A 14,832-nucleotide genomic window follows, 5' to 3' on the forward strand; every position below is an offset into this window, starting at 1 on the left:
AATCCACTTTTACCTCACTTGACCATCAGCTGCTAAGAAAGGTGTTCACCTTGGTACATCTGCTTTATTGGTTTCTATGGGAATTACAGTGTATGGCCAGCATTTCTTTCAAGCCAGTTTTACATGGTCAGATTTCTGCCTATAACGAGGGCCGATTAATAACAGACCAGTTGGCACTTGTTTAAGGCCTTTTTACATAAACCAATGGAAATAGTATGGAGACGAACAATTGTCATTAAAAAAAATCCATAGTTAAAATCTAATTTACATGAGTTGCAGCTGCAGGTCATTCTTCCTTCAGTAAGCTGCTTTCCCTAGCGAGATCTGATGCAAGCGTCGTCATGGCCTAAGGCCGCGCATGCACAGTAAGGTCCTGGTGACATTGTGAGAGCAGAAATATCAATCTGCGCATGTAATGCCCCAGGAAATGATGACACTTGTGCGAGGTCACTGAAAGAAGAGTGACTTGTCAATCAGAGATAGGAAGCAGGCGGGCGATTGGGAGAGGGTTAAGTGCATTATCCCACCCTGCTGCACTTGTGATTTGTAAGAAGGTGGACCGGACCACGGGTACCTGCATGCCGGGTCCAGAACTAAAAAGGCTGCATCCTCTTTTTCCGGAGGGAAGCCTGAGAGAGGCGGACCTTCCCCTGCTGCAGGAGGGAAGCAGGGGAGAGATGGAGCTTGCTGCTGACAGGAGGTGGTGGGGAGAGCCTAGAAAGAGCACGGAGCTATAGGAGTATAAGAAGGAAAAGCTTGCACTGCAGGAGGGGCTGGAACCAAGTAAGCGCAGCGTGCAGAGCGGTGAGCAGCGCACTCTGCTTCCCCCACCTGAGAGTGCTGGGCCTGTGACAGGCCGTGCTGCTGTTGTCCAGGATAGGAGCTGTAGTGCTGGGGGGATTAGCAGTGCCAGCAGAGCTGTGCCATCAGTGAAGAGCAGAACCAGCAGAGCAGAGCCGTGCCAGCAGAACGGAGCTGTGCGGAGCTAAGCCAGGTGCCGTACCCAGCGTGATAGTGAGTACAGCACAAGCTCTGCCCAAGAGTGACTGCATACTTAACAGACCCCTGTATACAGGTTCACTGTTTGTGGACAACTGACTGTCAGCTACCCGCTACCCTCCACGTTAGGAGGTGACATCAGTTGAAGGCAGAGTCTGCACTGATTGTGCAATGCAGAGAGAGAGACAGACGGCTAGGCCAGAGCCTCTCTGCCAAGGACTTGTATACATCGCGTAGCGAAGTCTCCTTCCTGCAGTTCCCAATACTGAACCCAGTACCGTGCTAGATACGTTTTGAGCACGGGAAATCTTCCTACCTCCCAGAGACTGCAATGAGACGACCTGTGCCGCTGTTGTCGGTGCCACTGTTGGATTTCCACCTGTCAGAGACTCCGTCTAGATGACCTGCGCCGCTGTTGCAGGTGCCACCGTTGGAACCTTGAACTTCCTCACATCAGAAGTCTACAGTCCACTAAGTTTAACCTCTTTATTACTGAACTTCCGTTCGTCCCTATCTTACCCTGCCATCCTCCCAGTTCAGCACCATTCTTTACCTTCACCCTTCAACCCCCTACTCCCTGCGAGAAGTATTGTTCTTTGTTAAATAAATTCCTTAACTCTTGGTCTGCCTCCTGTCCGTGGCCACATCCCATGTTCCTGCGATTTCTACATATTTACATAAGATTTCAATAATGGATTTTTCTAAAACTGCACAAGGATTTCCACAAGCAAGGTATTCATTTATTCAGCATTACGGAACCTTTACATACGTGTCATTAGTTTGGGCTACACAATCCTGATAACAGGCTCCCTTTAAGATCATTTATTCCCCATACAGTCTTACTGTTAGTAAAACATCCTGGTTTACACAGGAAGATGTGCTGATGGCAGCATCAGTTGCTCATTTGTTGGCTGATCGGTGGTACGTTTAATGGGCCAGTGATAATTATCGGCCCATATAAAGATGACTTTAGACTTCAAAGAAGAGAGCCACGTGGATTCCAGAACACCTTTCTTCTCTTGTAATGACCCTGGTAGTCCTGAGAGGCAGAGTTCACCAGTGTGTCCTCTACAATTTACGACTTTAAGATCTTTCACAGCCATGACTGGCCTCTACAGGGTTTGCAGTCTACTTTTTGTTGGCTTCTAACAAAATTATTAGGTTGTTTGTCTACTTTTGGTGCTCACAGTACAGTTATATGCTGCTCTACTGCCCTCTAAACTAATAGTACCTCACCAATAATGACCGATATGCCAATAATAGCGACAGTCACGCTGAGTATTGTAAATTATTGTCATATGAATGTTAGTGATAAATGCGGTGCCTTAAATGATTGTACTTTTGTGGGTGATGAAAGCCCCTTATGTATTCAAAGAAAGAATCACTTTAGCGCCTGTGACATCCTTAGCCTGGCATCCTGGTCCACCAGGACAGGGCGCAATTCTCCATAATGTACAATATGATGTCATATGAGGCCTCACATGATGTCATGATGTTGCATAATGATGGAAAATTCTCAACTAGCTGTCAAAGAGGACCAGGCTGGATGCCGGGTCCATGGAACTGTGAATCCTATTTCTCATCTCTGCCATTTTCTCAGGACTTTGGTGGTCCCGAGCAGGAGTTTGACCATATACTTGTTCTCTTGCTATAATCCATCCTTGAAACAGTTTGAACAAAGGCAAAGCTTCTCTCTCTCATCAACATTGGCTATCTGATTTCAAGCATTGGTTAGAGACGCTTTGCTGATCTTCTTTAATACAGGAATAGAAGTAAGGGATCCCAGAAGTGGAATCATTTTTAGTGGTCCCCTTATGGCAATAAACTAAGAAATGACTGTGTTATGCTCACGTGCTTACCTAAAATAATTGTAATATAATCTGTATGTCTGACTAGATATATGCAAGTTGTCTCTTTAGACAGGGAGAGCACTTGCCAAACCAAACACTCCATTTGCTGACAAGTGTTTTGCGGTGTTCGCCCCTCATCAGTGGAAAACAGTAGATCTGATTTAGATGGATATGAGGCCTCTGATTGGGTTCCTAAAGATTAATGCTTCTCCTTGTTGAGAGTGCCAACCTGATGTAAGGAGACTTGTAGGCTATGTAAAGCTTCTCTGGGAAATTAAATATGCAAATAGCTTCTTCAGAGAAAAAGAGAAATGTAACTCTAGTGCCCCCTATTTGAAGTAGCTGTTTAACAAATCTTTCCACATGCCTTAGGATAACATCTCAGTCAGAGGCCTCCCACGTAGCCAAATCAACTTTCCTGTTTTGCACTGATGAGAAGAAAATACCTTGAAACACTTGTTTAGTTTTTCTTGTTACCCTAGTAAAGTTCAAATCTTCTTTCTCACTGAAGAGGCTATTTGCATATTTAACTTCCCAGATGAGCATTGCATGGTCCATAAGTCTCCTTACACTGGCTTGGCACTCTCCACAAGGAGATGTATTGCTTCTTAGATGACTAGATATAGTAACTAGTGATGAGCGAGTATACCCGTTGCTCGGGTTTTCTTGTGATCTCCGAGTATTTATGGCTGGTCGGAGATTTAGTTTTCATCACCACAGCTGAATGATTTACAGCTACTATCCAGCTTGATTACATGTGGGGATTCTCTAGCAACCAGGCAACCCCCACATGTACTCAGCCTGGCTAGTAGCTGTAAATCATTCAGCTGGAGCGAGGAAAACTAAATCTTTGAGCAGTTGCAAATACTTGGAGACCACCCGAGTGTTCTCGGGAAAACCCGAGCAAAGAGTACACTCTCTCATCACTAATAGTAACTCGAAAAATGGATGTGTGACATAATTTGATAAGGCCGTTTTATGACATACAGGATCTCTTCAATTTTGAGTGTAACATATAATAATTGTGATCTACTTATAGTAAAGTTTTATATTCTTTAAAATAGACATCTATAGAACATATCATCTTGATGTCATCCATAGGGTTGGAACTTAACTTTCCTCATAAGGTATTCCCGGGAGTTCATGTAGGGTCGAAATGAAATTATAAAACATTTAGGAAGAAACATACAGATAACAAGAGCCCAACTTGAAGAAAGAATGGCAAATATCTCCATAGCTGCAGTGTACTTTCCTTGGGAGCTAAGGTAGGCTGGAATAAAAGACACCCAAACGCTAAGGAAGACGAACATGCTAAATGTGATAAATTTAGCTTCATTGAAGCTGTCGGGGAGTCTTCTGGCCATAAACGCAACGGCAAAGCTGGTAGATGCCAAGATACCAAGATATCCCAACATGCACCAAAAAGCAATAGTCGACCCTTCGTTACATTCAAGGCTGATGAGTGTTGGTTGAGTTTGTGTGTTGTACTGGGGAAATGGTGGAGCGAGTAACAGCCAAATTATACATAAGAGAAATTGTAGTAAAGTACATATGGATATAAATACGAAAGAAACCCAAAGGCTAGTCCATATTTTTAGTTGACTATCTGGTTTTGTAGCCATGAAAGCGAATGCTACTGTGATAGTTTTGGCCAAGATGCAAGAGACACAAAGTGCAAAAGCAATGCCAAATGCGCACTGTCGAAGGAGACACTTCTCATGGTGGGGCTGGCCAATGAATGCCAAGGAACAAAGGAAACAAAAAGACAGAGAAATAAGAAGAAAGCAGCTCAGATGGTAGTTGTTCGCCTTCACTATGGGACTGTTCTTGTATTTTATGAACAGTCGTAATATGGAAGCAGGCACTAAAGAGGAAATCACTATGGTTACTGCCAAGGTTGAGCCCATTGGGTCTTCATGAGAGAGAAATTCTATGGTCTTTGGGAGACATGCAGTTTTTTGAAGGTTTGGCCAGTGATCCCATGGACACTTGAGGCAAGCAATAGCATCTAAAAGAAAACCAATAAAAAAAGTGAGCAATTTTGTGTATTATATTTAATAGGAACTACATTGGTGAGGGTAGATAAGCAAAATCGTGTCTTGCCTGTTTGGTTTGAGATTTCTCCTTGATGACATGGAATACATTGAAAACAGCAAACAGGTTGCCCTATTTTTGCAGCCTTCCTTAGACCGGGTGGACAACTTTCACTGCAGACCGAGAGAGGAACCTGAGGGCACAAGAACTAGAAATGAAAAGATGGAGTAGCTTTCCAATCATTACATGTTAAATTAGACCTCTACACAAACAGTCCATCAGTGATGCTTGTATAACTCTAATCAAGGCTTACAAAAAGCCAACAAGGTAGATAATTAGGTCATTATTCTGGTTCATGTGTTGGACTATACCCGTAGGTATCACGCTGACCTGAACAAAAATGTAATTGGTAGGCATTAGAGATAATGATAAACGAATAAATAGAAATTGCATTCATCATTTGTAAAACTAGTTCTGATTATTTTCTCTCACTTGAGTGGATTAAGCTGAAGTACCAGCCATTGACCCATTCACTTAGACATCATCATGTTTGATACTACAGTGATGTGACCAAGACGCGTCAGTGAAAATATAATGGAGTAAAAACTATATGCAAAAGTAAAATCCAGCAAAAAGTATCTGTAAAAATTGTATTTATTGAAAATCCTCTAAAATCCAGTTAATCACCATGTAAACCTCAGATGCGTTTCAGAGTACGTCTTGATGCAAAGATGAAGCAAAGACGTAGCTTGGAATGCATCTACGATTTACATGATGGTGGATAGGATTTCAATGGATTTTCAATAAATACAATTTTTAAGGATCCTTTTTACTGGACTACAGGAATGTTGGTCTTGTTTTTTGTCCACTACTGGAGAAGATACAGACAGTGGAGGACTCCCAAGAAGAGTTTCGTGTTATCAGGTTACACAGATGTATATTCAAAGTATGTCAAGTTTTGAGGTGCTCAGGACTAAAAGCAGTCATCCAAAAAAGTAGTATGACACGAGACAAAGTGAAAAAGAACACCAACGTTTATAGACCTCATGGGCTAAGAAGAATAGAGCTCTAAAGAGCTTGACTCAGGTAAAGAAGACTAAGGTCCTAGAGAGCAGGGTGTGGAAAATGAGGAGTAAGGTTCAGAAGTGCTGGACCTAAGACAGGAAATATAGGAAAGGTAGAGCTCGGGGAGTAGGCCTGGAAGGAAGGGAGCTCTTTTCTGATATTCCATGAAAGAGGAAATGACAGTTGAGGCCATTGTGAAGTAACACTGTCCTGGAATTGGAATTGTGTCCGGTGAAGAGACCAGGAACCTTAGAAAGTAGGTTGTCTGTTCAGTGTTATATTTCAGTCAGTAATGTAACCTTCAAGAATTTTTACCTCCTAAAGTTACAGTAAAGTTTTTATGTTGCTTCAACATTTAGAGAAAACTAAATTTGAGGTCTAAAACTGACTTTGGTCTGCAACTGTCTTTTTTTTTAAAGAACTCCACTTGTTTTTCAAGGTTTTTAAGGTTGAAAAAAGCATCATCCTAGAAACATCACAGCCTGTCACCTTGCAGATCAGTGGTGGTGTCAGAAGTCTGACCCTGACCAATCACAGACAAGTGGCTATCAATGACAATAGTTTATTTTCTGTGGTAAAACGGTTGTATTTTTTTTTCTTCCTACCTTCTGGTACCCTGAAGGCCACTGAATGACACTTGTGTTTATTTGAAAAATTTGATCTGAAGATCTAGTGGTGTCATAGCTTCCAACCTTGATGTGTTTTATGGTATCCTCTGGGCCTAGCTGCCAGTTGACGATATCATAGACAGCAGGTGGGTCGCCATTATCATCAAAATACAGTTCTTGACCACTACTGAGTCTAATCCTAGCTTGCTTAATGTAGTGAAGAAGCTGTAAAAGAAGTAATTAGAGACAAAAGTCAAATTAATGGCACATTTATGTGGCCTCGTTAACAGTTTTTTTGGGAAATCAAATTCACTAATCCCACATTAACGATAAACAAACCTTGTGAATCCACTGGAATTATAGAACCTACAGATATGACACACTACATTTCTTAATAAAAATTATAAATTACATTTAGTACACACACTGAAGAATATAAACACCAAGTGAATAATTATCCTCAACAAGAATCACATTTCCAGGAAGGGGGTAGTGACTATATATATATATATATATATATATATATATATATATATATATATATAATTTTTATAATATATATATACATACAGTATATATATATATATATATATATATATATATATATATATATATATATCAATATCAAGTATGCAATTGTGTACACCAATTTGACGAAGCTTTGACGAAGCTCAGGTGAAACGCGCGTTGGGCATGCTACAGTGAGAGTGGGCTTTGCATTTACCTGTCAGCCTTTTTCCCTTTGTATCCTTCAAAGGCATTTTCTACTTTGATAGTTCAGTTATCTATTTGCATTCATGCTTATATATATGAATACTTATTCATAATGTGTTTATAACAACCATACCCTAGAGCACTTACACTTTGACCACTTATTCATATACAGGTCACACCACTTGGCTCTTACATATTTTCATCTGACCATTTCTGTTACATCTACTATATAATTGTCTAAGGGTCACTTCCGTCTGTCTGTCTTTCTGTCTGTCTGTCTCTCACAGATATTCATTGGTCGCGGCCTCTGTCTGTCATTGAAATCCAAGTCGCTGATTGGTCGCGGCAAAACAGCCACAACCAATCAGTGACGGGCACAGTCCGGCGGCAAATGGCCGCTCCTTCCTCCCCGCAGTCAGCACTCACACAGGGTTAATGGCAGCGGTAACGGACCCACTCCGTTACCGCTGCTATTAACCCTGTGTGACCAACTTTTGACTATTGATGCTGCCTATGCGGCATCAATAGTTAAAAGATCTAATGTTAAAAATAATAAAAAAAATAAAAAATCGTTATATACTCACCGTCCGTCGTCCCCTCGGATCAGGAACCGGCCTTTCCCGCTCCTCGCGACACTCCGGTGACCGCTCAATGCGAGACCGCTACGTCATCATCTGGCGAGACCGCAATGCACTCTTGGGTCCGGAGCGCCCGAGGAGCATCAGTAACCGCTTCACTTGGATCCGGGGCCAACAGAAGGTGAGTATAGAACTATTTTTTCTTTTAATTCTTTTTTTTAACAGGGATATGATGCCCACATTGCTATATACTGCGTGGACTGTGCAATATAATACGTGGGCTGTGCAATATACTATGTGGGCTGTGCAATATAATACGTAGGCTGTGCAATGTACTGCGTGGGCTGTGCAATATACTACGTGGGCTGTGCAATATACTATGTGGGCTGTGCAATATACTATGTGGGCTGTGCAATATAATACGTGGGCTGTGCAATATAATACGTGGGCTGTGCAATGTACTGCGTGGGCTGTGCAATATACTACGTGGCCTGTGTTATACACTACGTGGCCTGTATTATAGACTATGTGAGCTGTGTTATACACTACGTGGCATGTGTTATACACTACATGGGCTGTGTTATACACTATGTGGGCTGTGTTATATACTGCGTGCGTGGGCTGTTATATACTATGTGAGGTGTATTATATGCTATGTGGGCTGTTATACACTCCGTGGGCTGTGCTATATACTACGTGGCTGTGCTATATACGCCGTGGGATGTGTTATATACTACGTTGCTGTGCTATATACTTTGTGGGCTGTGCTATATACTACGTGACTGTGCAATATACTACGTGGCGGGGGAATATACTACGTGGCTGTGCAATATGCTACGTGGCTGTGCTATTTACTACGTGGGCTGTTATATACTACATGGCTGGCCGCAAACAATCAGCGACAGGCGCAGTCCGAATCCTGTGTACTCAATGTATTATTCTAAAATCTTCATAAATAAACAACATACATATTCTAGAATGCATTAGAATCGGGCTACCATCTAGTACTATATATTTATTATACACTGTGTGACAAAACACTCCGGGATCGCCTTTGCTGGGGTCAAAGGTCACGTGGTTTGTGCAATAAACTCTAAGGCGTACAGCAGGATTCTGAGTAGACTGACCGTAGGTCAGGTTTATTAGCGTGAAAGCAATCATAAAACAAAAACAAACCATAAAAATAAATCCTTAGCCTGTCCGGCTCTAACTAAACAAATACGATGCTATCTAACAACTGGGGGGGCTTCTCCCACCCAGCTAACATTACACAGTTCATAAGCACAGCTCTCACTCACGTTTGTCCCACACAGACAGGCATTCTGTGTGCCCCAGGCTGATGCCTGATTCCTCCAGCTGGTCATCTTTTAAACCTGCACTTATTAACCCATGAGTATGCTGAAGACACTGAGCAGCCTAACTCACATAGGACAGGTATCTAGGCGAGATATACCTGCCCCCAACTACCAGACCGACATGACTCTTACAACTGTTATAATTTATATATTTATGTCTGCTTAATATGCTCTATTATATGCAAAAATCTCTTTATGTTGATTAATCATTTTTGTGGCACTTCCAAATTGGATATAGATCTGTATGAATCAATATTGTTCTTCTTTGCACTTTAATACGATTTAAACTGATGTAATTATTTTTGATAACAGAATATTTTAGCATGGTTGCCTGGTATAATTATATTTGGACATCAGTTTAATCTCAATAATACATATGGGCCTTATATTTATATATCCCTAATTGGTGTACACAATTGCATATTTGATACTCTGCTATATATATAGTGGCTTGCAAAAGTATTCACACCCTTGTCTTTTTACCTTTTTTGTTACATTACAACCTGTGTGTAAATATTTTTGTAAATTAATGGATCAAATAACTAAAATGTACATGCACATATGTATTCACTCTTTTACTATGAAGCTCCTAAAATATTCTGGTACAAGTAATTACATCATAAGTCCCATGGTTAGTGACAGGACATCCACCTGTGTGCAATCTAAGTGTCACATGTCTGTCAGTATATACACTTTACCTTTTCTGAAAGGCCACAGAGGCTGCAACACTATTAACAACAGCCACTACTAACTAAACACCACCATGAATACCAAGGAGATCTCCAAATGAGTCAGGGACAATGTTGTTGAGAAGTACAAGTCAGGGTTGGGTTATAAAAAAAATGTCTGATGATCCCCCAGAGCAGCACCAAATCCATTATCATCATATGGAAAGAACATGGTACCAGAGCAAATCTACCAAGAAAGGCTTGCCCACCAAAACTCTCAGCCCAGCGAGGAGGGCATTAATCAGAGAGACAGCACAGATACCAAAGGTAACCTTGAAGGAGATGCAGAGTTCCCAAGCAGAGACTGGAGTATCTGTCCATACAGCCACAATACACTCCCTAGAGGTAGAGGAAAATATTCAGCTCATGCTCTGCCGCTAAGCTCCACAGCAGCAGAGAACACGGCTCCAGGAATCAGAACGCAAACAGCAGCAACACCCCCGGCACAGGATCGTTCCACACACCTAGCTGGTCTGCACAGAAGAAAAGTCTATAACCAACCATCAGCTAATGGGTCATGTGACCAGTCTAAAAGAACTGCCAGCAAGAGACTGACATGAACAAAAGGACAAAACATCTACATTTCAGCAGACCCAGAACTGCCACCAATCCCATAATGATTCGTAACATAATTGCTGCATAATGAGGCTCTACAGTACTGACTGTGGGGAGATGAATAATTATGCACACTGACATTCAGTAACTTTGTCCTATTTGTTGTTTACCTCACACTAAAAAGAAAACCAAATGTTCACAGCTGTAGGCATGTACTTTACATGAACTGATGCAAACCCTAAAAATACTGTGAAATTCCAGATTGTGAGGTAGCAAAACCTGGAAAATTCCAATGGGGTGTATATTTTCACAAGCCACTGTATCTATGATATATTATGTCACAACCCCACTTCCTATAAATTGCATTCTTGTTGAGGATAATATTTCTGTTGGTGTTTTTATTCTTCAGAATGTGTAATAAATAACATTTATAATTTTAATTAGTGTTGAGCATTCCGATACTGCAAATATCGGGTATTGGCCGATATTCGCTGTATCGGAATTCCGATACCGAGTTCCGATATTTTTGTGATATCGGAAATCGGAATCGGAAGTTCCCAGTGTATGGTTCCCAGGGTCTGAAGGAGAGGAGACTCTCCATCAGGCCCTGGGATCCATATTCATGTAAAAAATAAAGAATAAAAATAAAAAATATGGATATACTCACCCCTCTGGCGGACCCTGGACCTTAGCGGTGTAACCGGCAGCCTCCTGTTGTGAACTCTATTTCTGGGCTCCCTCTTGTGGTCACAAGTGGTACTGTGTGAGTGCTCTTTCTGCAGGTCTGTGGCTGGTATCAGCTGTCTCGTTATCTGTGAGTTGGATTCCTATTTAGCTCACCTGGACTCTCAGTTGATACCTGCTGTCGATGTATTCAGTGCTATTCTGATTCCTTCTGACTACCTTGCTACCAATCTCTCCATGAGAAGCTAAGTTTCTGTTTGTTAATTTTTTGATCATCAGTGTTCAATGTTTCTTGGTTTATTTTTGTTTCTTGTCCAGCTTGCTAATATGTGATTTCCTTGCTTGCTGGTAGCTCTAGGGGGCTGAGTTTCTCCCCTCACACCGTTAGTTGGTGTGGGGGTTCTTGAATTCTCAATTCTATTTTGTAGGGTTTTCTACTGACCGCACAGTTCTCTATCTGTCTTCTGCTATCTAGTTTTAGCGGGCCTCATTTGCTGAATCTGTTTTCATTTCTACGTATGTATTTTCCCCTTACCTCACCGTTATTATTTGTTGGGGGCTTCCTATATCTTTGGGGTGATTTCTCTTGAGGCAAGTGAGGTCTTACTTTCTCTCTAGGGGTAGCTAGTTCCTCAGGCTGCATCGAGACGTCCAAGATTTTAGGCACGTTCACCGGCTACCTTTAGTGTGTTTGGTTAGGATCAGGTTTGCGGTCAGTCCAGTTACCACCTCCCTAGAGCTTGTTCTATGTCCTGTAACTTAGCTGGTATTATCTGTGATCCTCAGCCACTAAGGATCATAACAGTACAGCAGGCCAAAAAGTGTTTAATGCATCGCAGAATTGGGATAAAAGAAGTCCTGAGTACAATTTTTTTTCTCTTCCTTTGCTGCAGTCTGTCCAGCTTCTCTCATCCCCTTAATCTCTGGGTGGTTTTGAGCTCAGCTGCAGACATGGATATTCAGAGTCTGACTTCTAGTGTGGATCATCTTGCTGCAAGGGTGCAAAACATTCAGGATTTTGTTGTTCATAGCCCTATGTCAGAGCCAAAGATACCTATTCCTGAGTTGTTTTCTGGAGATAGATCTAGGTTTCTGAATTTTAGGAATAGTTGTAAATTATTTCTATCTTTGAGACCTCGTTCCTCTGGTGATTCCGCTCAGCAAGTTAAAATTGTTATCTCCTTGTTACGTGGCGACCCTCAAGATTGGGCTTTCTCTCTGGCGCCAGGAGATCCTGCATTGCTGAATGTGGATGCGTTTTTTCTGGTGCTTGGACTGCTTTATGAGGAACCTAATCTTGAGAACCAGGCAGAAAAGACTTTGCTGGCTCTCTCTCAAGGCCAGGATGAAGCAGAGGTGTATTGTCAAAGATTTAGGAAATGGTCGGTGCTTACTCAATGGAACGAGTGTGCCCTGGCTGCAAATTTCAGAGAGGGTCTTTCTGAAGCTATTAAGAATGTTATGGTGGGGTTCCCCACGCCTACAAGTCTGAATGACTCAATGGCTTTAGCCATTCAGATTGATCGGCGTTTGCGGGAGCGCAAATCTGCGCATCCTCTGGCGGCGTTTTCTGAACAGAGACCTGAGTCTATGCAATGTGACAGAATTCTGACCAGAATTGAGCAGCAAAGTCATAGACGTCAAAATGGGTTGTGCTTTTACTGTGGAGATTCTACTCATGTTATCTCAGCATGCTCTAAGCGCTTAAAAAAATCGCTAAACCTGTCACCATTGGTACTATACAGCCTAAATTTATTTTGTCTGTTACTTTAATTTGTTCTTTGTCATCCTACTCGGTTATGGCTTTTGTGGATTCGGGTGCTGCCCTGAATCTGATGGATGTGTCGTTTGCCAGGCGCTGTGGTTTTGTCCTGGAGCCTTTGGAATTCCCTATTCCACTGAGGGGAATTGATGCTACACCATTGGCTGAGAATAAGCCTCAGTATTGGACTCAAGTGACCATGTGCATGACTCCTGTACATCAGGAGGTGATTCGCTTCCTTGTGCTGCATAATTTGCATGATGTTGTCGTTTTGGGTCTGCCATGGCTGCAGGCCCATAATCCAGTTTTGGATTGGAAAGCTATGTCTGTGTCAAGTTGGGGTTGTCAGGGGATTCATGGTGATGTGTTGTGAACTATACTTTTTGGCTCCCTCTTGTGGTCACTAGCGGTATGGCACTTGGATTTCTTACCCCAGGTTGGTAGTCACCTGGTTCGTTAGACCCTGGGTGTTCCTATTTAAACTTCCTGGATTCTTAGTCCATTGCCTGGCATCAATGTAATCAGTCCTTGTCTGGTTGCTCCTGTCTACTGGTCCTGATTTTTGCAAGATAAGCTAAGTCCTGCTTTCTTATTTTTGTTCATTTGAATTGTTCAGTTTTTTGTCCAGCTTGTTCATAATGTGATTCTTGTTTTTGCTGGAAGCTCTTAGGGGGCTGATATTCTCCCCCCACACCATTAGTCAGTGCGGGGGTTCTTGGATATTCAGCGTGGATATTTTTGTAGGGTTTTTCGCTGACCGCATAAGTCCGCTTTCTATATTTCTGCTATTATATAGTGGGCCTCTCTTTGCTGAATCTAGTTCATACTTACGTTTGTCCTTTCTTCTTACCTCACCGTTATTATTTGTTGGGGGCCTGTATCTACTTTGGGGTACCTTTCCCTTGAGGCAAGTGAGGTCTGATTTTCTCTGAAAGGGTTAGTTAGTTCTCCAGCTGGCGCGAGACGTCTAGAACCAACGTAGGTACGTTCCCCGGCTGCTATTAGTTGTGGGCTAGGATCAGGTATGCGGTCAGCTCAGTTACCACCTCCCTATGAGCTGGTTTTTTATGTTTGCAGACTTTGCTGAAAACCCTGAGATCCTCTACCATTGGGATCATAACAGTGATGCTCCTTTGGTGTGGATTGCTTCTTCCACTCCTTCTGAGGTCCCTGAGTTTTTGTCGGACTACCAGGATGTATTTGATGAGCCCAGATCCGGTGCCCTGCCTCCTCATAGGGATTGTGATTGTGCTATAAATTTGATTCCTGGTAGTAAGTTCCCTAAGGGACGACTTTTTAATTTGTCTGTACCAGAACATGCCGCGATGCGGAGTTATATAAAGGAGTCTTTGGAGAAGGGACATATTCGCCCATCCTCCTCCCCTCTTGGTGCAGGATTCTTTTTTGTGGCCAAGAAGGATGGTTCTCTGAGACCTTGTATTGATTATCGTCTTCTAAATAAAATCACGGTCAAATTTCAGTATCCTTTGCCATTATTGTCTGATCTGTTTGCTCGGATTAAGGGGTCCAGTTGGTTCACCAAGATAGATCTTCGTGGTGCGTATAACCTTGTGCGTACTAAGCAGGGGGATGAATGGAAAACAGCATTTAATACGCCCGAAGGCCATTTTGAGTACTTGGTGATGCCTTTTGGACTCTCTAATGCTCCTTCTGTGTTTCAGTTCTTCATGCATGACATCTTCCGAGAATATTTGGATAAATTTATGATTGTGTATCTGGATGACATTTTGGTCTTTTCTGATGATTGGGAGTCCCATGTGAAGCAGGTCAGGATGGTGTTTCAGGTCCTGCGTGCTAATGCTTTATTTGTGAAGGGCTCAAAATCTCTCTTCGGAGTACAGAAGGTTTCCTTTTTGGGTTTTATTTTTTCTCCTTCTAC

General features: G+C 42.2%; 1 protein-coding gene across 1 annotated transcript in view; it reads right to left on the reverse strand.

The window, feature by feature from the left end:
- Positions 1 to 3,940: 3,940 nt before the first annotated feature.
- Positions 3,941 to 14,832, reverse strand: part of LOC143774797 (extracellular calcium-sensing receptor-like) — a 37,426-nt gene continuing 26,534 nt past the window's right edge. Inside the window, exons 4-6 of the mRNA XM_077262565.1 lie at positions 6,641 to 6,781; positions 4,953 to 5,076; positions 3,941 to 4,857 (exon numbers count right to left, since the gene is read on the reverse strand). Coding sequence (XP_077118680.1) covers positions 3,941 to 4,857; positions 4,953 to 5,076; positions 6,641 to 6,781 — 1,182 coding nt within the window. The remainder of the gene's footprint in view (positions 4,858 to 4,952; positions 5,077 to 6,640; positions 6,782 to 14,832) is intronic.

The sequence above is a fragment of the Ranitomeya variabilis genome, chromosome 5 (genome assembly GCF_051348905.1).
Source record: "Ranitomeya variabilis isolate aRanVar5 chromosome 5, aRanVar5.hap1, whole genome shotgun sequence".
In the NCBI taxonomy this organism is placed as follows: Eukaryota; Metazoa; Chordata; class Amphibia; order Anura; family Dendrobatidae; genus Ranitomeya; species Ranitomeya variabilis.